Source organism: Lithobates pipiens, unplaced genomic scaffold (assembly GCF_037356315.1).
Source record: "Lithobates pipiens isolate NorthernLeopardFrog02 unplaced genomic scaffold, aLitPip1_a1.2 Scaffold_8, whole genome shotgun sequence".
Classification (NCBI taxonomy): Eukaryota; Metazoa; Chordata; class Amphibia; order Anura; family Ranidae; genus Lithobates; species Lithobates pipiens.
In genome coordinates, this window is record NW_027507903.1 from 619,801,649 (window position 1) to 619,825,900 (window position 24,252).

The 24,252-nt window shown below is 42.2% G+C and overlaps 1 protein-coding gene across 1 annotated transcript; it reads right to left on the bottom strand.

Moving 5' to 3' along the window:
- Window positions 1-231: 231 nt before the first annotated feature.
- Window positions 232-23,468, bottom strand: TM4SF5 (transmembrane 4 L six family member 5). Its single transcript, XM_077470743.1, has 5 exons — window positions 23,070-23,468; window positions 21,896-21,976; window positions 12,919-13,073; window positions 8,390-8,576; window positions 232-4,805 (listed from the first exon to the last, which is right to left on the bottom strand). The coding sequence occupies exons 1-5, from the start codon at window positions 23,238-23,240 to the stop codon at window positions 4,794-4,796; spliced, it is 606 nt and encodes a 201-aa protein (XP_077326869.1). The 5' UTR covers window positions 23,241-23,468; the 3' UTR covers window positions 232-4,793.
- Between the last annotated feature and the right edge of the window lie 784 nt (window positions 23,469-24,252).

Below are 24,252 nucleotides of genomic sequence, written 5' to 3' on the forward strand. Positions count from 1 at the left end.
CACATGGGTAAAGAGCCACATCATCGGCTCTTCACAGAGATCCTAGTCCTAGCAGCAAGGTGCGCGAGAACGGCCGTTCTGGGGTAACGTCATATGACGTCCACCCAGAACGAGAGCCGCACCATCCCTTCGTCATCTGACGGTGGGCGGGCAGCAAGTGGTTACATTATACCATTAAAAAAAAAAATTAGTAACAAAAGTATCAAAGAACAAAAGACAACACAAATGAGCGACTTTCCTCCAACTGGGACATCAAAGTCTTTATTGATAAGTTACAAAAACGAGACATCAACACGACTTTTGGATTTAAAACCTAAAATCTAAGCAGACATAGAAAGACACAAATGAGTACAGCTCTGTATTCATTCATACACAAATGAATGTATTTTTTAAGTGCCGGCAGTTTGACCTGGTATCAGCCTCTTGCAGTCCCTGTACCGCAGGGGTTGAGTGTGAGTGGAAGAAGCATCACAAAAAAGCCAACCAGTTCGTGTGCTGAGAATAAGCATTCTGATAGGAGGAGATAGCAGTGTGACAGAGAGATGAGCTCATCACTGTGCTGCTTTTCCTTTCACTGTCCAGTCACAGGCTGGGGGCAGGTCCAGGAGGATCTGGGCGCAGAGGAGGTGGGGTAAATTATGCTGACCATCAGACTGAGGACATCTAGTGGCAGAAAAAAAGTACAGGGGAGGAAATCTCTTTTTTTTTTTACCTTGTTATTTTCAGCTGGAATTCTGCTTTAAAAGACATTCCATGGACAACACCAACCAGATTACATCAAAAAACTTTTTTGGACAGAATATGAAAAGTGTTAAAGCCATCCCCCCACCTCAGTGTCCCTTTAAAAGGTTCTGAACCCCTGGGGAGGGGCAGGAAGGATTGGCGACCATGTGACCATACCGATTGGCTATCACAGTGGTCACGTGATCGGGAGCCAGCCCCACCAGCTACCAATTGTTAGTGGAGACTCATACTGTATGTGTGGTGTGTGGTCATTAAAGCCCACCTTTTTGCCACCATGGCAGGTTAATGAAATGAATTCTGGGTTACAGTCCTGATATGATTCTTCCAGTAGACCCTCAACAAGGTGGTTGGTTCAGTAAGTGGAGGAGAGAATGGAGCAGCTAGGACATGCTCTGCTCAGTGTGTCAGGGTGGTCTGTTCTCCAACCGGCCTCTATATCAGCTGCAAAATACTGGAGGCAACGGCTCATAATGTCTTGTTAACCGCTTGCCGACCAGCGCACGACGATATACTTCGACACAATGGCACGGCTGAACAAATGGACATACATGTACGTCCCCTTTAAGAAGCGTCATTGTGGGCACGCGTGCCGTGTGCTCTGTGACTGTGCCCACGGGACCCGCAAGACTCGATGTCCGCCAGTGTCCCGAGATCGTGTCACAGAGCGTCAGAACGGGGAGATGCCTACGTAAACAAGGTCCCCGTTCTGCCTAGAGACATGACAGAGATCACTGCTCTCTGTCATCGGGAGCGGTGATCGCTGTCATGTCCTTGGTAGCCCAAAACCCCCACAGTTAGAATCACTCCCTAGCACACACTTAACCCCTTGATCGCAAATCAAATGGCGTACCTGTACGTCCCCTTTAAGAGCCGGAGATAGCAGGCATGCGCGACCGCCGAATCTTGTCACGGAGCCTCAGAATGGGGAAGTGCCTATGTAAACAAGCCATTTCCCCGTTCTGGCTTGGTTCATGACAGAGATCACCACTCCTTGTCATCGGCAACGGTGATCGCTGTCATGTGACTTGAAGCCCACCCCCCCACAGTTACAATCACCCCCTAGGACACACTTAACTCCTTCATCGCCCCCTAGTGTTTAACCCCTTCACTGCCAGTGTCATTTACACAGTAATCAGTGCATTTTTATAGCACTGATCACTGTATATGTATAACGACAATAGTCTTAAAAATGTGTAAAAGTGTCCGATGTGTCCGCCATAATGTCGCAGTCCTGATAAAAAATGCAGACCGTTTCCATTACTACTACAAAAAAAAAATAATAATAATAAAAATGGCATAAATCTATGCCCTATTTTATAGACGCTATACCTTTTTCAAAAACCAATCAATATACGCTTATTGCGGTTTTTTGTTTTTTTTACCAAAAATATTTAGAAGAATACATATCGGCCTAAACTGAGGAAAAAAAAGTTTTTTGGGGGATATTTATTATAGCAAAAAGTAAAAAATATTGCATTTTCTTTCAAAATTGTTTGCTCTTTTTTTGTTTATAGCTCAAAAAATAAAAACCGCAGAGGTGATCAAATACCACCAAAAGAAAGCTCTATTTGTGGGGAAAAAAAAACATCAATTTTGTTTGGGTGCAACGTCGCAACGACCGCGCAATTGTCAGTTAAATCGACGTAGTGCCGAATCGCAAAAAGTGCTCTGGTCAGGGAGGGGGTAAATCCTTTCCGGGGCTGAAGTGGCAAATGAAAGGAGCGTAACCCTGGTCACGTGATCTCCTGGTCCCCACTTCCGACTTCTGGGTTGTTTGGTTATCTTTGATGCTCGGGTGGAACGCACGCCGGCTACGGAGGTAGCCCACGGTTCCCATGCCCTACGGTTCAATAATCAAATGTACAGCCACAGTGCCGAGTGGGCACCACCAAATGTAAGAGGCCATTTGGCTTATCGTTTATATTTTTAAATTATTTTATTAAACAGTATCACATTATGGAAATGTATATTGTCTCTTCTATGTCCCTTGCTTAACCATCCGGGTGGGGGCGGACTGACCATTGGGGCTCTCAGGCACTGCCCGAGGGCCCCATGCTACTAAGGGGTCCCATCAGGGTTGCCAGCCTCAATAAAACCAGGGACAGTATGTAGAAATCTGTGTTTTTTTTTTAAAATCCCAAGATTATAGCTGCCCCGCCTCTCCAGTACCTTTTCAGTGTGTGTATGTGTATTCTGTGTGTGTATACTGTGTGTGTATGTTGTGTGACTGTGTGTGTATACTGTATGTGTGTATATACTGTGTGGCCCCATAATCTATTACCTGGGGGCCTCATAATCTTCTCCTATTGCCCAGGGGGCCCCATAATCTCCTATTGCCCGGGGGCCCCATGAGTTGTCAGTCCGCCCCTGCATCCGGGATAGAGGTTTTTCTGCTAAGACGCAGTCTCCATGTGTGAGCAGGCACAATCCTGCGCAGGCCTTCATGACTTTCTTTTTAACTAAAGACGACACGGTCCGATAGGACACATTCCAACGGATTCTCCGACCGTGTGTACAAGGGCTAATACATCTGGTAAGCAGAGCAATTGTTTTGGCACTGTGGGGTGACGGCTCCCCCTTCTGGTGAAGGATCTTTTCACTGAATATAAAGAAGTTTCTTTAGAAGATTACAGTGTTCACAATACCATTTGGTCTTCTATTTACTGGGAATTTTCTATATGCACATTTATTTTTATTTTCACGGTGTATCAAAACACTAATGTCACTTATGTTTTAAAGGTGTGAAACTATTGTATTATTGTTGTATATTATTCACACTAAGCGCCCTCTAATTATCTAAATATAGGAACCAGCAATGGAGGGATCAATGATACTACTATTGACCAGGCCTATCTATGCAATGTGCAAAGTGTCTGTTTTTTTGTAAAGCTGAGATCCATGCTAAAAATGTCATTAAAATCTATTTCTCAATACACACAAAGAATACTCTCCAAATACCACCCAGATGTTACCTAAAATATGTAGTGCCATTATCCCTGTGCTGTACATAGCCTGTACAGAGAGCCGAGCTGTAGGAGGGGCCCATCAGGCTCCACCCACTACAAGCCACCTGCAGAAAACTACAGGAGGGGGCGGAGACGAGACCAGTCACCCGACACAAGGAGAGAGAGCAGCTGTCAGCGGTCTTTATTTCAGGAAGTATCACACTGGATTGCTGCACAGAAGTGGAAGAAATACAAAAATCGCACCAAGATTCAAGAAGAATACACAGGATGAATGTATTTAGACAATGTTTACTGATCCTGAAGTTCAGCTTTCATAGACTGTTCATTGTCTATGTTTTGCAAATAAAATGCATTCAAGTGGATCTGTTGTTGGTCTCTCAAGTTACTGGGCCATTACCACGGGACACCCCTAGACGTACAACGAGGAGAACAGAAGGTAATGGCGGTAAGCCCAAATCTGACCAGCAGCTCCTTCGGGGGTTAGTGCTACATATATATACCCTTCTTATGGTGTGTGTATATACTGTATACATATCGATAGATAGATAGATAGATAGATAGATAGATAGATAGATAGATAGATAGATAGATAGATAGATAGATAGATAGATAGATAGATAGATAGATAGATAGATATTTCTAAATAGTAGTAAAGTCACAAGTATACGTAAACATATAACCCATCCAACCTACCGCGCCGGTGACATCTCTGTCCCTGAGTTCCCAGCTCCATCCCTCCACCATGGCCATTGCAAAAAGGTCTCCTCCCTGCTGGACTCAAGACTCTAATTCACATCATATGCTCCTATGGCTGGAGAGATGAGAGCTCAATTGCAGAGACCTCACCTTGTAAGTCCGGACGGCGGTGTGAGATTCAGCCCATTGCCCTCCAACCGAAACAAAATGTTTGGGTGGACGTTACAATTAAATCACAAAAAAAGAAAAGTCAAGAGACTTGTCAAAATCCCATAGATGGAGTCATTTCACTATAATGTCCAAAGGAGTCAAATGATCAGAGGAGTTTTCATTTCAGTGCGGATTGAGGAAAGGGGGACGAGATACGTAGAGGTAGTTTCTTCAATTTCAGGCTTCATTCTACACAGGCGGAGAAACAAAACAAAGCAGGATTATTACAGACTCACAATACATATGGGGTAAACTAAAGGACAGGGCTTGGTATAAATAGGTCACTCTGATCCGATCACGAACACCAAAATAAACCATAATATAACCATCACATATTGTGATCAGAACGTTTTATAGTCAAAGTATCCTTTCTTCTTCTGGCTTTGTAAGCCCTGATAAAGTGGGTCTTTCAGAACCCCCGAAAACTGTTGAATTTTCTGGAAATTCTGAATAATAAATATATGTAGAATGGTTTGGATACATCGGATAGTGGATAGGTAGCTCTGGACCCTAGGATTGTCCTATTGGTATTGCTATTAAATAGTATTGCAGTGCTGCACTCAATATGCCAACAAATTTGGAAAACTTAACAATGGCCACAGGACTGGAAAAAGTCAGTTTACATTCTGATACCTAAGAAGGGCAGCACCAAAGAATCTTCAAACTACAATACGATCACACTCATCTCACACACTAGTAAGGTTATGCTGAAAATTCTACAAGCTAGGCTTCAGCAGCATGTCAACCGAGAGCTACCACAAGTACAAGCTGGATTTCGAAGAGGCAGAGGAACTAGATCAAATTGCCAACATTCGCTGGATCATGGAGAAAGCAAAGGAGAAGAATGCCTACTTTTGCTTTATTGACTACAGTAAAGCATTTGATTGTGACAAATACTGAAAGAAATGGGAATACCAGACCCCCTCACCTGTCTTCTTAAAAATCTGTATGCAAGTCAAGAAGCAATAGTTAGGACTTGAAACAACTGACTGGTTCAAGATTGAGAAAGGAGTGCGGCAAGGATGTATATTGTCACCCAACTTATTTAACTTATGTAGCACCAGCTCCTGAAGAGCACGCGCTGTACGAGCATGCTGTGTTTTTGAAATGTAATGTTTAATCTAAACCGCAGTTTGGTTTGGGTTTGATTACTCCAAATTTTGACCTCAGCATCAGTCTGAATAGACTACAAGGTGTTCTGACTGGCCAATGGGGGGGCACTGTAACTTCTGGCAGGCATGGTAACACAGTCTGGTTGGGTACTTTCTCTTGGAGTCAGCCCAGTGGGAGTGTCACTCTTGCTGTGCCTTCTGGGAGGGGGTAATTAAGATGTGGATGTCACGTGATTCGGGGGTTCAGGTCCAGAAGTATGTTCTGCTGCATGCTCCTGGTCCTACTGACCAGCCCCCAGGACGCCTATGGCCTGGGGTGCGGATCCAACCAATTTTACGTTTTACGCTAGCCCGAGGTGAGGAAACTAAAGGAAGGGTTAGGAGGTGGTCCAGTGCTGTCTCAGGTTATGGAGAGGCCCAGCAACTTCGAAGTTATCCAGGGGAGGACTCTTTGGGAGAAGGCCACTCAAGGGTTGGCTTCTCAACAAGAGCTTGGTAAAGCTGAAGGACCTAAGCAAATTCAATCTCGTGCAGTATCGCCGGACCGGCTGCAAGATACTGGTACCACACGTGTTCTATAATAAAGTCTGTGGCAGAGACTTATTCCTGACTCAAGCACCCTGTTGGCTGCTAGGCCTGGTGAGAGAAGGACTATCCAATTAGGGTGAAGATCCAGCTGTGAATGGCTATTCTCTGGATTTATTCAAAGTAAGAGTTCTCCTATACTTTCTTTGACATTAAGAGTACCTGGACTTTTCACCTAAACCCTCTGATCCTATACTGAGAGACTGTTTGTTAACTACGTTTTTTTCAAATAAAAATCCCTTTAAGCGGATCTGTCGTCAGCCTTTATAGTTCTTGGGCCATCTACCATGGGAAACCCCTAGATGCAAATCGAGGTGAAGAAGGTAACGGTAAGCCCATTAAAATCAGCAGCTCCTTCGGGAGTCCGAGTTACACTTATATGCAGAGCATATTATGCGAAATGCCAAATCACAAGCCGGAATTCGGATCGCAGGGAGAAATATCACCAACCTGAGATATGCAGATGAAACCACACTAATGGCAGAAAGTGAAGAAGAACTAAGGAGTTTCTGATGCCGCGTACACACGAGCGGACTTTTCAACATCCAAAGTCCGACGGAATGATTCCGTCAGACTATTCGATCGTGTGTGGGCTGCAACGGACTTTTGATTCGCAAAAGTCTGACGGACTTTAGAAAATGGAACATGCTTCAAATTTTTCCGACGGAACTCCGCCGGACCCAGTTCCTACCGAAAAATTTGCTCGTGTGTATGCTATTCCAACGGACTAAAACCGACGCTAGGGCAGCTATTGGCTACTGGCTATGAACTTCCTTATTCGAGTCATACGTCATCACGTTCGAATCCGTCGGAGTTTGGTGTGATTGTGTGTGGCCAAGTCCGCTCAGTCGGAAAGTCCGTCAGAACTCTGTCGGAACTCCGGCAGAACTCCGGTAGAACTCCTTCGGAAGTCTGTCGGACATAAGTCCTCTCGTGTGTACGGGGCTTTAATGACGGTGAAAGAGGAGAGCTCAAAAGCTGGTCTGAAATTTAACATTAAGAAAACTAAGATCATGGCAATCCGTCCCATCACTCCTTGGCAAATAGAAGGAGAAAAAATGAAAACAGTGACAGATTATATCTTCCTAGGCTCCATGATCATGGCAGATGGTGACTGTCGCCATGAAGCTGGGAAATTTGGAAGGAAAAAGGAGAAGAGGATGACAGAAAACAAGATGGATGGATAGCATCATCGAAACAATGAACATGAAGTTAGGCAAGCTCCAGGAGGCAGTGGAGGACAGAAAAGCCTGGCATGCTATGGTCCATGAGGTCAGAAAAAGTCGGTCACAACTAAACGACTGAACAACAAGTATTGCAGAGGTGTTTGTATAGGTTATTTGGCAACTTCCACACACCAGAGAAATCCCACAATTTTCTTGGTTTTTAGTGTAAAACAATGCATCTGAGATAGAAGTGCCACACTACAGGTTAGTAGTCAAGATGCAATATGATTCTGATGCAAGGTCAGGTAGAAGATCAAATAAGGAAGACAAAGAGGTTGGTTTACCAAAACTGGAGAGTGCAAAATCAGGTGCTGCTGTGCATGGTAGACAATCAGCTTCTAACTTAAGCTTGCTCGATTAAGCTTTAACAAAAAAAAACTGGAAGCTGATTGGTTTCTGAGCTGCATCAGACTTTGCAGTCAAACCCAATTGATCTAATATAGCCACACATGGTCATATGATGTCAACGGTATTGGATGCAGTTGATTGATTTCAATTGAATTTGGATTCAGACCGAACCGTTATCCATCAAAACTCCACACCAAACTCATCAAACTGTGTTATTATGCAGTTGGTTGTGTACATAGGGGCAGAGTCCTGCTGGAACAGAAAAGGCTCTACACCAAACTGTTACTACAAGGTTGGAAGAGCACACTTGTCTAAAAAGGCTTTGTATGCTGTAATATTAAAAGTACCCTTCACTGGAAGCACCTGAACCAAACAATTTGGAGGGCTAGCCACATATTTTTGGCCATGCAGTACTGTTAGTTCTAATAATGTGGGGGTTGTCAACAGATGTCCATTTTGGTGTACCATATAGTCTGAACTGAGCCCAGTTTGGTATACTCACATTTCCTTTCTTCCGGCAGTCCCCACACATGATTCCAAAGAGACCATTGATAATCTGAATGGCACAGAGGACGAATTCCAAGACTCCCAACCCCAGGAGAATGGAGAAGAGGACGATGTGCCAGAGGACGATGTTCGGGGGCTGGAGGCAGAGCTCCCACGAGGGCTTATTAAAAAGATAATTGTATCTAGGAAGAAAATAGAAAGGAGAAAGGGTTACTCACAAGCCTGTCCTATGGAAGTAGCAGTCAAATGACACCATATTTTGACAATCCATTACATTTCATACACCTTTGTGCATGATGTATTTCCAAGGACGATTCTAATTTGACAAAGTCAAAGACATCGAGAGTCGCCAACAAATCGCACTGTCTCAGTGACTGTGATCGTGGTGCCTGGAAATGAGACCGTGCGATTTGTTGGTGACTCTCGATGCCGCACTGCCGCTGTGCAGATGCAGATGACCTGGTAACAAACCCGGTAACAAACCTTCATACACAATGTTTTCTTACCCCTACCTCAATTAAAACCAATTATCCTTTTAGACCATTTAGAACTAATATTTTTTGTTTTTAGATATTTTACATGGTTTATGCTTCTGATGAACGGATATAAGGCCATGAAACGCGTCAAGCCTTACACTTTACTATCATTCTACCATGGACCAATTTATATTCTCTACGGTTTTATTCATGTTTATAATCATTCAGTATATGAATTATGTTCATTTTTTATTTTAATTTTATTTATTTATTTTTTCTCCCCCCTCTTCTCCTATTTTTTTTATATATTTAGTACTGTTTTTAACTTACCTATGTTTATAATATGTACCCAATGTCTGTTCTACAACTGTTTCAATGATTGCGGACTACTATGTAACTTATGTTGTAAATGATCAAATGCTTTTGGAGGTTATATACCCATTAAGTTGTATGTTAGATTATACAACATGACTAAACAGTATTTCCCAGTCACATGACTTCCTTTTGTGCTGCTGTGTGCTTCATATAAAGTCCCACCATTTGCTCTCAATTTTAATGTGGTGTGGCTGTTTCAAGATGACACCTGAAGAAAGATGGGCTGCATGGTCGAGTCGCCAGAAGAAAGCCATTACTACGCAAATGCCACAAAGTATCCCGTCTACAATACGCCAAACAGCACAGAGACAAGCCTCAAATGTTCTGCCACAAAGTTTGGAGTGATAAGACCAAGTGCTTTTTGCCCACAGCCATAAACGCTCCATTTGGAGAGGAGTCAACAACGCCTATGATGAAAGGTCCACCATTCCTACTGTGAAACACGGAGGTGGATCCCTGATGTTTTGGGGATGTGTGAGCTACAAAGGCACAGGAAATTTGGTCACAATGGATGACAAGATGAATGCAGTATGTTATCAAAAAATACTGGAGGGAAATTTGCATTCATCAGCCAGGAAGCTGCGCATGGGACATACTTGGACATTCCAAAACACAAGGCCAAGTCAACCCGTCATTGGCTACAGCAGAATAAAGTGAAGATTCTGGAGTGGCCATCTCAGTTTCCTGACCTCAATATCATTGAGCCACTCTGGGGAGATCTCAAACGTGCCGTTCATACAAGACAGCCCAAGAATTTACAGGAACTGGAGGCCTTTTGCCAAGAGGAATGGGCAGCTTTACCATCTGAGAAGATAAAGAGCCTCATCCACAAATATCACAAAAGACTTCAAGCTGTCATTGATGTTAAAGGGGGCAATGCACGGTATTAAGAAATGGGGTATGTAAACTTTTGATCAGGATCATTTGAGTAGTTTCTGTTGTTATTAATGACTTAAAAAGCATAAGAACACAGTTGATTGATAATAAATGGCTTCAGCCAAACACTAACCATAAGTGAAAGAAATGTTTTTGTGTTATCATTCATATTCTCTGAAAATGGACAAGAAATCAAAAATTCTGCCAGGGTGTGTAAACTTAGAGCACAACTGTATGTATATATATATATATATATATATATATATATATATATATATATATATATATTGTAAGAAAATAATTCTCTTGTAATGCCTAGACTTCACAGAAGTTTTCCAAGGAGAGCTGTACCCCAACTATTATAAACTTATACAGTATATTTGCAGGATTCCAGTAGAATGAAGCCCCAATTTGAACCCCTGATTCTGTTAACAGCTTTGGCCACTGCAAAGCCCAATGAAGGTGTCACTGTCATATGATGAATTCTCAGTAATTAGAATAAATACATAATTGAGAAATCTATAAATAAACCTCAGATGTAAACAGCGCCATTTTTAAATTTGTAACGTATCTAATCACACACATCTTGGTGTGATCGTCAGCTTTTAAGGGCAGAGGAGACATTTTGGGGTCTAATAGACCCCAGATCTCTCTATAAAGAGCACCTGTCGCTGCTTACTGCTGTCAAAGGGATGTTTACATTCCCTGTAACAGCAGTAAAAGTGCTAAACAAAGTTTATATATTTTTTTTAAAGCAGCCCTATTGCCCCATGCTTGAGCACAAAGGTGAACACATTTGTTGATCCCTCACACATACTAAAAGGTACTCACACCACACATGTGAGGTATTGTCGCAAACATCAGAGTGAGAGTAATAATTCTAGCACCAGAGCACCTCTGTATTTCTAAATTGGTAACCTAAAAAAGCTTTTAAAGCATTCCCTATAGAGATTCTAAAAGTTTGTCATCATTCCACGGCATGCGCAATCTTAAAGCATGGCATGTTTAGTATCTATTTACTCGGTGTAGCACCATCTTTTATATTTTAACCAAAAAGGGGGTATTATATTCTGTGCGTGCATTAAAATCCATTTAAGGCAAGAAAGAAAAATAAGAATAATAGATATATGAAAAATATGGGCAGATACTTATGCATCATGGCATACCATCAGGGAGACATGTGATTGGCCTCAAATGTATTCTGCAGCAGGACAACAACGACAAAAATACAGCCAATGTCATTAGGAACTATCTTTATTGTGAAGAAGAACAAGGAGTCCTGGAAGTGATGGATTGCCCCCCACAGAGCCCTGATCTCAACATCACAGAGTCTGGGAATACAAGAGACAGAAGGATTTTGAGGCAGCCACCAGCCACAGAAGATCTGTGCTTAGTTCTCCAAGATGTTTGGAACAACCTACCTGCTGAGTTCCTTCAAAAACTGTGTGCAAGAATACCTAGAAGAGTTGATGCTGTTTTGAAAGCAAAGGGTGGTCACTCCAATATTGATTTGATTTGGAGTTCTCTTCTGTTCTTTTACAGAAATATACATGCAACTGCAGTGACTACTCTCCATCCCTGCCTATTTTGTTTCGAAAGTTAAAGCCAAAAATTTCAACCAGAGAGAGAGTCTGAAGGCAAACAGATTTTGCTGTTTCCTCTTTAAAAAGCCCATACAAAATGACTGATGGTAACCTGTACAATTGTCTTTTGTTTAATTTCTCAATAAAAACATATTGAAAAAAAAAAAAGCCCATACTTCTCTGTGATCAATGTGTCAAGAATGCGCCCTCCAATAATTATTTACTTATTTGTAAAAATGAAAAATGTGTGTATAATGATTACAAATTCACACAGAAGCTACCCATACAACATACCGATGAAAAGAGCTCCTGGGCCCCCGATCCCCAGACTTTTCAGTGCATATATAGAAAGATGATCCACACAGCGTTAGTTGCTCTTAAAAATATCTTCATCTTTATTCAAAAACCACAGTCCACAACCACAGATAAAATCAGTTGACGCGTTTCAACCTATGAGGCCTTAGCCATAACACTGTTATAAGTAAGGCCTCATAGGCTGAAATGCATCAACTGATTTTACCTGTGGTTGTGGGCTGTGGTTTCTGAATAAAGATTAAGATTTTTTAAGAGCAACTATTGGTTTGCGGATCATCTTTCTATATAATTATAACCAAAACCGCAATAAAACGTTACTTAAAAATTTATTAACGTAAAAAAAATGTATATCATTCCATTATAGTTGTTCTTTACATATCTACATTTCTGACAATCTCTTAAGGTTCATATGATTATACTCTTTAAATGCTTTTAAAATTCTCTTGTGGTGGCTGTTAAAAACAGCTCACACCATTAAAGTTTTTGAGCAAATCGTATACCTGTAAAGAAGAGTCTGAATACATATATTCTCTGCTTTACTTAACTATGCAACTAAAGAAAAAAAAAAATCCCTCAAGGTCTGCTTGGAAACCAACATTTTTGGAAGAGTCAATATCTATGGGCCCCTGCACTGGTTCCTCTCTTGATGACCTCCACTTAGAAGATAAAGCACAAATGTGGAGGTCATCAGGAGGAACCAATTGAGAACTGTGGAGGACCCAGGAAATCAATACTACCTCAAATGTTGGTTTTCCGGCAAACCTCGGAGGACCATATCTTAGGATCAGGGAGGATTGAGGACTATGGGCGGCAGGAGAGGTAATTACTTATTCTGTTCTTTAATGACAGTTTAACAATATGACGGAGTCTTTTTATGGTTATTAGAGTTGTGTTCTTACTCCATCTCCTTGAAGTGGTAACCCCAATCTGCTGCCTTGCCGGTCTGATTGTTGAAGTTACACAATGGTCCATCATTCAGAGCCGTCCCAGAGACCGCCAGGCAGTAGAAGCTTCCCAGACCACCAAAGATTGAAGATATCATGGACCGCAACATCTGAAATGGGACAGGAAATACAGATGAAAAATCTGAATATAGGAACATTAATACAAAGTGTATTGTAATTCACAGAAAAAATATATTTTAAAAAAAGAATAATAATCTGTCCTTTTAAAGAATCCATGCATAAGTGTTGATATATAGAAAAAAAGAAAGTCCACAATTGTGCAAAAAAAGTGTTTCCCATGATCATAAACCAGAAGACACAGTTCCAAAAAGGGCAAGCTCCAAAAAAGTCAAAGCAAGAAGACTCCCCAAAAGCCCAGTGGAAGTGAAAGTAGAGGTGGCTGCTTACCGGAGGTTATTGTCTTTCAAAGAAATGAAAAGCCAGAAGCATTTTAGGGGATAAACCCTAAATGGATTCACAATGAATGATAACACATGGCCTCCTGACTCCATTCCAAAATGAATCTCAGTACATGGAGACGTATAAAATGTAAAAACTCATAGTGGAGTATATTCTTAAAAAAGTTTATGAAAATAAAACCACTCACATTCGAGAAGAAAAAGACAGGCATCACAATGTCATAAAGCTGCAACTATCAAAATGTCAACCAAAGGTTCCTTTCCCTCTGGTAGCCGCTGTACATGATGACATCACATTAGGCACCTCCCTGCGCGCTTCGTCATACATTTGACGTCGTCAGGGGTGTGGCTAAATGACATGCATCATGCTGAACGTATAAATAGAAGTGCAAGTGGAAGAAAAATGACCTGTGCACATATGGCCAGCAGGAGGTAACTAGACCGGCGACAATGAGTAAACAAAAAAAAAACATCTTGTTGAAGATGAAGAAAATAGGTAGTGACGCCCATAATACTCTATTAATATTTCAATAACAGAAATTATAGGTAAAATAAAACAATAAAAAAAAAAAAAGCCAATCAACTGACCAGCAGAAGATTTAGCCAACAGAATATGTTTTAATAATGCCTCTAAAAATAGAGCACCATCCTATGGCAAGATCAGATGAGCCAGATTTATGTAAAGAAATTAATCATAAAAAAATATATTTTTTTTTATTTAATTAAAAATTGGGGAGGTCAATATATGCAGGGAAAGACCTCAATAACACCCACAAAAAAATAAAAAAGTACAATAAAAACAGAAATATCAGATAATCATCACATAAATGTAGGAAGGAAACATATAAGAAAATATAAAAAGATATATCAGATATATAAAGATATATTTCAAGACTAAATTAAAAGGCAACAACTTGGTATTTCAAAGATTACATGAAAGTCAAGTTTTTACGTTTGTCATATTTGCTAATCCATATTTTCATGGTGGTTATATTTCCAGATCACTGGTTTTCAACATCAACCTTTGGGTGCCGGATTGGTGGCTTTTAGTGCCAACCATTTGAGTCTGTAGGGGTTGATTAAGTGTTAGGGGTCATATTTGGTTTAGTGTTAAGATCAACTGTATTTATGATAGTGAGAATATGCGTAAGTAAAAGTGTGCAAGAGTCAGGACCATGGCAAATTCAGCCTGGTCTGAAATGAGGTTTACACAGAAGCAGTAATTGGCTTTACCAGTGAATCCAAAAGTCCTAAAGTCATCTAAAGCAGTGGTCATCAACCCTGTCCTCAGGGCCCACTAACAGGCCAGGTTTTATGTATTACCTTGGGAAGATACAGACTAGAATACTGCAATCACTGAGCAGCAAATGATATCACCTGTGATGTATTTCAGTTATCCTGTAAACCTGGCCTGTTAGTGGGCCCTGAGGACAGGGTTGATGACCACTGATCTAAAGGATCTCTTACCAATTCACCACAGGGCCGGATCTAGCCTGTCTGATATGGGGGTGCAAACACATTAATTTTATTCTTATGGCTATGTGCACTATGATGGTTGGGCTAGACTTCAGTGCCTCATTCTAGAATCCTGCTGATGCCACTAGTCTTGCGGGGACTGGGGGGCAAGTCCAAAACCTGCAGGGGGAGGGAAAACCCCACCTCAGCATCCCCCTAGATCAGGCCCTGCTTCAACATTTACTCTGTAGCAACCCTTCAAACAGGAAGACCACATGTAATTGCTAGGAAGATAGTGTGGAATGTTACTTGTAGGATATAGAGCTACCACCTAGAATACCACCATCCCATGCATTGCTAAGCCATAGTACAAAAAGTGGAGGGTATTAAAGTAGAACTAAAGGCAAAACTTTATTTTTTTATCATTTTGGACAGAACAATGCCGCGTACACGCGACTGGACTTTCCGGCAGAAGAGGTCCGATGGAACCATTCCAGCGGATATTCCGATTGTGTGTGGGCTCCCTCAGATTTTTTTCTTCAAACGTTTCAAATCTTTCAGACGGAAGCAATTCCTATTGGGAAAACCGTTCGTCTGTATGCTGGTCCGACGGACCAAATATGACGCAAGGGCGGCTATTGGCTACTGGCCATTTAACTTCCTTTTCTAGTCCCGTCATATGTCATCACGTTCGAACGAATGGACTTTGGTGTGTTCGTGTGTGGGAAAGTCCGTTTGATAGGAACTCCATCGGGAAGACCATCGGACCTTTTCTGGCGGAAAGTCCAGTCGTGTGTACGTGACATAAGGGAGGGTTATAACCCTTGTCAGATTTTTTTGTTTTGCCATCTGTGTTACTTTGGGGAGATTTCCCTTTGCTTCCTGTGCCATAGCCAAACAGGAAGTAATTGGAAATCCCTGAAAATTAGGGGAATTCATTGGAGACCCCCAGGTCACAGGAACTAGTCACACCTGTGTGATACACCTTGAAGTTGAAGCACTACTGCACATTATTGCTTGGAGCACATCTGCACAATTTATATTAACGTTTTTCACTTATTAATTTGATTTGTATATATTGTGAGCGCTGTCATTTCCTTTTTATTTTCATTTGTCAAGTGTTAGCACTTTGTGTACAGCAGCTGCAATCACAAATTCAATATATTTATACATATATACCTTTTCACATCTATGAAAGCTGGCTTGGCTTTACATGCATCAGAGCTGGTTAGACTTGTGCGATACATTTAGTTAGAAATGAAAATGAGGACTTCAGAGATTTGGATGTATCTGAATCTCTGGATCACAATAGTAACAAATTTCAACAAATCCAAAATAAAATATAACGGAAACAACCTATTCATTCATTCATTTGGATGACGGGATGTGATAGTTTGGGCCTTTTCTTCATCTTTGAACCATCCAAAATAATGTAACAACTTAACGAATGATCCAAATTGATTCTGATCTATTAATTTTTATTCTAGTGTGAGTAGTGTGAGTATTCCACAGGTTTCCCAAAGACAACCTCTGGATATGACGCTGAGCACGTGCACTCAACTTCTTTGGTCAACCATGGAAAGGCCTGTTCTGAGTGGAACCTGTCCTGTTAAACCACTGTATGGTCTTGGCCACCGCACTGCAGCTTAGTTTCAGGGTCTTGGCAATAGCCGATGCCAGTGATGGCAAACCTTGACACCCCAGATGTTTTGGAACTACATTTCCCATGATACTAATGCACTCTGCAGTGTAGTTGAGCATCATGGGAAATGTAGTTGCAAAACATCTGGGGTGCCAAGGTTTGCCATCACTGGGCTAGGACATCTTTATGTAGAGCAACAATTCTTTTTTTTCAGATCCTCAGAGAGTTCTTTGCCATGAGGTGCCATGTTAAACTTCCAGTGACCAGTATGAGAGAGCGATAACACCAAATTTAACACACCTGCTCCCCATTCACACCTGAGACCTTGTAGCACTAACGAGTCACATGACACCGGGGAGGGAAAATGGTTAATTGGGCCCAATTTGGACATTTTCACTTAGGGGTGTACTCACTTTTGTTGCCAGCGGTTTAGACATTAATGACTGTGTGTTGAGTTATTTTGAGGGGACAGCAAATTTACACTGTTATACAAGCTGTACACTCACTACTTTACATTGTAGCAAAGTGTCATCTCTTCGGGGAGAATATACCATTACTGGCAATTCAAAGTAAGTTACTATTGGGTGTTTCATGATGCACAATGCTTGGGATACGCAATCCAACATGATCTTTCAAATATGTTTGTTTAATTGTCTATTCTGGTTACCATATTTAAGCATATAGGTTGCCTTAAGCCCCATACACACTATCAGTCTTTCTGCTGAGTTTTTCCTTCAGATTTACCAAAACCATATAATATGAGGTCAAACTTTGGAGTTTCAATTTGTATGCAATCAGGCAGGCCCTTGTACTACATGGTTTTGGTAAACCTGAAGGAAAAACTCAGCAGAAAAACTGATAGCCCTTGTACACACGGTCAGAGATTCTGACGGATTGTTTCCTATTGGACCGTTTTGTCGGATATTCCGACTGTGTGTGGTCTGCATCAGACTGTTTCCTTCTGAATATCCGATGGACAAAGTTTTCCAACTTGTCGGTAAAATTTTCCGACAAAATGCTTCTATCAGACATACTCCGATCATGTGTAGCCTACTCCGATGGACAAAGTGCCACGCATGCTCAGATCAAATTCCTAGACCTAAGCTATTGGATACTAGTCTGAACGTAGTCCCATCGTAAGGAAATAACGTCATCACGTTATGTACAATCGGATTTTCCGACAACTTAGTCCAACCGTGTGTATGCAACATCACTTCCGGACCTCTTCCGGAATTAATCCGTCATAATTATTCCGACGGATTTGGTTGTCGAAATCTCCGACCGTGTGTACAAGGGCATAGTGTGTATGGGGCTTTACTTGTTCATGCACCATTATTAGCTTATTCTTTATGATTATGTATATAGTCCACCTTGGGAGTTACTCCCTGATAAATTCCCCGTATGCTTATGTCACATTCTACTATTTTTATGTTTAGGGGGTTTCCTTGCAGCATTTTACCTATCCTCGTGGACTCATTTGTCCTGATTGGGCTCCCTGCCTCACCCTACCTTTTCACGTCCCTTCCCTTCCCCCCTGCCCCCCCCTGCCCTTTCCCCGCCCTCTCCTGCGGCAGGTGACATCTTTAACTTCTGCTTTTTTGCATTATGTTGCAATTCCATGAACCATAAAGATCTAACACTACCCTAAATATGGCCTGGTGTGACATGGATGATGGGAATGTAGGGTGACGCTGATCCTGCTTGAAAGTGGTCTCTAATGTGCAAGTGAACCTACTCTATACGGTCAATTTGCCTGTAAGTATTTTCAGATTTTTACTACTCGTCCCTTAATATTCTCCATGCTGTTTTCCCAAATCCTGCTTATATATAATACTTTAATTATTAATCTCCCTTATCTATTTCTACGCCAGATAATACAGCTTATCTTTAATGGCTTCAGATTTTACCCCTTTCCCGACCAGAACACTGCTTGCGATTTGGCACTGCGTTGGTTTAACTGACAATTGCGCGGTTGTGCAACGTTGCACCCAAACAAAATTTGCGTCGTTTTTTTACCCACAAATAGAGCTGTCTTTTGGTGGTATTTGATCACCTCTGCGGTTTTTATTTTTTGCGCTATAAACTAAAAAAATCGTCAATTTTGAAAGAAAACGCATTATTTTTTACTCTTTGCTATAATAAATATCCTGCAAAAATATATATATATAAAAAATATAATATAATACATATATATTTATAATATATATAATATATATATATATATATATATATATATATATATATATATATATATATATATATATATATATAGGCCAATACGTATTCTTCTACATGTTTTTGGTAAAAAAAATCGCAGTAAGCATATGTTGATTGGTTTGCGCAAAAGTTATAGCATCTACAAAATAGGGCATCGTTTTATGGCATTTTCATTTTTCATTCTTATTTTTCATTAGTAATGGCGGCGATCTTCAATTTTTATCAGGACTGCGACATTATAGTGGACACTTCGGACAATTTTGACACTATTCTGGGACCATTGCCATTTATGCAGCGATCAGTGCTATAAAAATGCATTGATTACTGTGTAAATGACACTGGCAGTGAAGGGGTTAACCACTAGGGGGTGATGAAGGAGTTAAGTGTGTCCTAGGGAGTGATTCTAACTGTGGGGGGGATGGGCTTCAAGTCACATGACAGCGATCGCCGCTCCCGATGACAGGGAGCGGTGATCTCTGTCATGAACACAGCCAGAACGGGGAAATGCCTTATTTACATAGGCACTTCCCTATTCTGAGGCTCTGTGACATGATTGACGGGAGACTGGGGGACATCGAGTCAGCCGGTTCCACGGGCACGTTCTCGCTGTACGTGGCGGGCACACGTGACTGCTATCTCCAGCTCTTAGAGGGGACGTACAGGTATGGCTATTTGCCCAACGCTGCCATTGTGCCAACGTATATCGGCGTGCGACAGTCGGCAACTGGTTAATCCTCCCTGAAGAAGGAATGTAACAATTTACTCCGAAACATGTTGGGATTTCTGAATGTCATATGATTTATTTGGCCTCCTACCATGAGTCCCTTCTTATGATTCAGAAGCAAGCTGTATAATGTTATAGCATGACCATTGTTTTCGTTTTGTTTTTCTAACAATGATTTTATGTGAACTATGTTTGTAAAGAAAACAAATATTTCTTTATACCGGTTTCCTACTCTTCCACATGGTTTCAGTCCCTTGCCCATACAATCCCTGGGGCACCTTTTCCATTTTTCTCCAAAAATTGGGATGTGACTTGGGTTTCCAGTTCTTAGACCTATAGGTAGCCAATCATTATTTTCTCACCACCGAACAACCTTGATCGATTGGACGTCCCTAAACGTAAGTGCACTGTTTGTAGGTCCAAATGAGGAGGACAAAAAATGAATGCAGTCTCTAGCGGTAATCTCAAATTTATGGGAGCGGGGTCCTATAGCATTAGAGAGGATCTACCGACGCGTAGGCTGCCATGGAGTCTGTCAGGAAAGCAATATTTTTTACTATAATAAATATCCCCAAAAAATATATAAAAAAACAAATTTCTTCCTCAATTTAGGTCAATATTTATTCTTCTATATGTTTTTGGTAAAAAAATTACAAGCGTATATTTATTTGTTTGCGCAAAAGTTAAAGGGGTCATAAGTTAAAAAGGGGATACATTTATGGCATTTTTATTCTTTTTTTTTTATTACTAATGGTGGTGATCTGCCCTCCTGATCCTCCTGTACTGTGCCCTTCTGCCTTCACCCCTGTACTGTGCCCTTCTGACCCCCCTGTACTGTGCCCTTCTGGCCCCCTGTACTGTGCCCTTCTGCCTCCACCCCTGTACTGTGCCCTCCTGATCCTCCTGTACTGTGCCCTTCTGCCTTCACCCCTGTACTGTGCCCTTCTGACCCCCCTGTACTTTGCCCTTCTGGCCCCCCTGTACTGTGCCCTTCTGCCTCCACCCCTGCACTGTGCCCTCCTGATCCTCCTGTACTGTGCCCTTCTGCCTTCACCCCTGTACTGTGCCCTTCTGACCCCCCTGTACTGTGCCCTCCTGACCCCCCTGTACTGTGCCCTTCTGCCTCCACCCCTGTCCTGTACCCTCCTGACCCCCCTATCCTGTGCCCTTCTGCCTCCACCCCTGTACTGTGCCCTCCTGTACTGTGCCCTTCTGTCTCCACCCCTGTACTGTGCTCCTCTGCCTCCGCCCCTGTACTGTGTCCTCCGATTTTATTGAAAGTACTAACAAATGTATGATTAATTCTATCAACTATTTATACATTATACATTAATTCTTGACAGTAGGTGTGTAAATTGGGGCAGGCTGGTAGGGACCCCAGTCCATTACTTTGCTTAAGGGCCCATGATGTTTTTAAGACCGCCCAGGCTGGGAGTGACACTGACGTTGCTGATGACGCTAATACAGTGCTCAGTGATAATACTATACACTGTACTAATGACATTGGCTGGGAACAAGTTAAAGAGGAGGGCCGTTTAAAAAAAAAAAATAATTAAAAGTCAGCAGCTGCAAACACTGCAGCTGCTGACTTAATAAGCAGACTTACCTGTCCAGGGCGCCCGCGATGTCGGCCGCCCGAGGCCGACCCGTCCCTCGGCTCTCGGGTCCCGGCACCGCCATTCCTTCTAAGGGAAACAGGCAGTGGAGCCTTATGGCTTCACTGCCCGTTTCCTACTGCGCATGCGCGAGTCGCGCAGCGCTTTGTGAATGGGATGCACTGTGTTCTGGAACACACAGTTCCCAGAACACAGCGCGACCCATTACCCAGAAGACAACACGACGAAGAAAGAAGATCTCCGCGGAGGAGGAAGAGGAAGATTAGGATTATGTGCCTAGCAACAGGCATTTCTGGTAAGTAAAAAAAAAAATAAAAAAATTCTTTTTTTTTTTTTTTAGTTTTTTTGTAATTTTTAATATTTTTTTTTTTCAGGGTGGCCCTTCACTTTAATATCAAGGGGCAATCAAGAGGTTTCCTGTGTGAATAACAAGTGTAATGTGTGCTGTTTTAATTTACTAATCTGGTTGTTTGTTCTCCCTGCCTTTCAGGGAGAAGAAACAGCCAGATTGCTGTACACAGAGCTCTGTGTGTGATTGGACAAAGTTGATCATCAGGTTTCAACCAAAATCATTGGCTGTAATATGCTGCCAAAACTTGTGTTGTGTCCAATCACAGCACGGGTCGGCAGGGGGTGCACCCCAAACCTATAAGAAGGCCTATCACCTACATGTACATGACTATGCCTGTATCTGCTCAAAGTATATTTACTGTGAGTGGTCAGCAGGTGGTTAAATAGGGATCTAAAGAGGAGTGAGGGCATTACCAATTATCTTCCTGATTTCTAAATTCTGCTTTATTTTTCTCTGACAAAATCCCAAGTAAAGTCAAATAAAATACATTATTTTAGTAGGACATACCCGGCATCGATTTCCGCAGCATCCCTCCCCACAGCAACCTTTACCACCCGCCCGAATGGCGTTGCAAGATGGACACAGCATCTGCAGGGATACAAGATATAAATCAGAAACATCGCAAACAACTATATGAAAATCATATATATTCTACGTCTCCCTGCAGGAAGAGCACAGACTGATAACTCCCTTTTACACTATATCACCAAAAGTATTGGGACACCTGCCTTTACATGCACATGAACTTCAATGGCGTCCCGGTCTTAGTCCGTAGGGTTCAATATTGAGTTGGCCCACCCTTTGCAGCTATAACAGCTTCAACTCTTCTGGGAAGGCTGTCCACAAGGTTTAGGAGTGTGTCTATGGGAATGTTTAACCATTCTTCCAGAAGCACATTTGTGAGGTCAGGCACTGATGTTGAACCAGAATGCCTGGCTCACAGTCTCCGCACTAATTTATCCCAAAGGTGTTCTATCAGGTTGAGGTACAGGCCAGTCTAGTTCCTCCACGCCAAACTCGCTCATCCATGTCTTTATGAACCTTGCTGTGTGCACTGGTCCAAATCATTTGGTGGAGGAGGGATTATGGTGTGGGGTTGCTTTTCAGGGGTTGGGCCTGGCCCCATAATTCCAATGGGGAACACTTAAGGCATCAGCATATCAAGACATTTTAGACAATTTAAAAGTTTGGGGATGGCCCCTTCCTGTTCCAACATGACTGTGCACCAGTGCACAAAGCAAGGTCCATAAAGACATGGATGAGCGAGTTTGAGGTGGAAGAACTTGACTGGCCTCCACAGAGTCCTGACCTCAACCTGATAGAACACCTTTGGGATGAATTTGAGCGGAGACTGCTAGCCAGGCCTTCTCGTCCAACATTAGTGCCTGACCTTATCAATGCGCTTCTGGAAGAATGGTCAAACATTCTCATAGATACACTACTAAAGCTTGTGGGCAGCCTTCCCAGAAGAGTTGAAGCTGTTATAGCTGTAAAGGGTGGGCCAACTCAATGTTGAACGCTACAGACTAAGACTGGGATGTCATTAGAGTTCTTGTGCGTGTGAAGGCAGGTGTACCAATACTTTTGGAAATATATACTACATCACCCTGCAGGAGGAGGGCAGACTCATAGCTCCCTTCTATCTCTGTCATTATATATAAACAAGTAACCTGTTACTCACAAATAATCCAGCTCCTCCAACACCGGCCATCAGCCAGACCTGTATAGTGATATGGTCGGTCCATTTGGTCTCCCCATTAGGAAATATCAGTAACACATTGGCGATGATGGCAATGAACGCCATGGGCAATAGCCCCAGCCCGACGAATCGAGAACATTTCCCCGTACACATTTTGGAGGCTCCTCGGGATGGAGAACCCAATGTTAATTCTCTGTAAATCCGTTGTGTGTTTCCTCCGCTCTGTATGTTGGTTTAATGATAAGGAGATGGGCAAAGTTCATGGAAGTTATCAGTCATGGATAGGGGACGGGTCCAGGCAGAGGAGGGGGAGTAATGGATAACAAGGAGAGATCACACAATGGCAACAAGAGATGAGTATTATTGACAGAAAACAAGAGTGAAAATCAATTCATAAAAACAATCTTAAACATCAAAAAATTATATAATGGGAAGAAGAAAGGACAGCTAAACCGTTCCTTGGGCACCCCGATCTCTATCTCCGCATATGGTCTTTTCCATTATGGCCGCTCAATAAAGTGACTTCATCCTTCTCATACACGTATGCAGTCAGGTGATAGAAATGGCACTTCAAGCTGATGCTTTTTTGAACCACCTGATTGGCTGATGTTAAACAAGACATATGACTAATAATACCAAACAACGTAATCATCGTCCATTATTGATCACCCATAGGGGACATTCTAGGCACAATGAAGATTGAGGACGAGCTTCAGGTTTGGATCCACCATGAGTTCCACCTGAACTTGACTGGTTCACAGTTCACCAGTTTACACCCCCTTCCCCCGACAGGAGAGGATCTTTGGTGTGGGTCTAAGGTAGGGTGATCAGACATCCCCGGTTTCCGGGGACAGTCCCCGGATTGAGGACACTGTCCCCGGACCAAGTCTGTCCCCGGTTTTGTCCCCAGATTGGATTTGAACAGAGGCTGGGGCAATTTCAAAAACATTAAAAAAATTTAAATAAAAATTCTGACTTACACACCCCCGGTTCCACCGCTCCTACTAGCTTAGGGGGGTGTATTTTTTTCCATTATCTGTGCCCCTTTCTGATGATTCTGTGCTGGTCGGTGTTGAGGGAATATTTTTTTCAGTATCGGGTCCATGTTCTTCTGCCTTGGCTCAAGTCCCGGCCAGCCGCCTACCTGCTTATCTCCTTGCCTTCC

Bases quoted from the DNA above. Each gene is read 5' to 3' on its own strand.
- TM4SF5 (XM_077470743.1), bottom strand. From the start codon at position 23,240: ATGTGTACGGGGAAATGTTCTCGATTCGTCGGGCTGGGGCTATTGCCC. The intron at 21,977-23,069 runs GTGAGTAACAGG...GTATCCCTGCAG, and splicing joins TTGGAGGAGCTGGATTATTT to ATGCTGTGTCCATCTTGCAA. The intron at 13,074-21,895 runs GTATGTCCTACT...GTCCCATTTCAG, and splicing joins GCTGCGGAAATCGATGCCGG to ATGTTGCGGTCCATGATATC.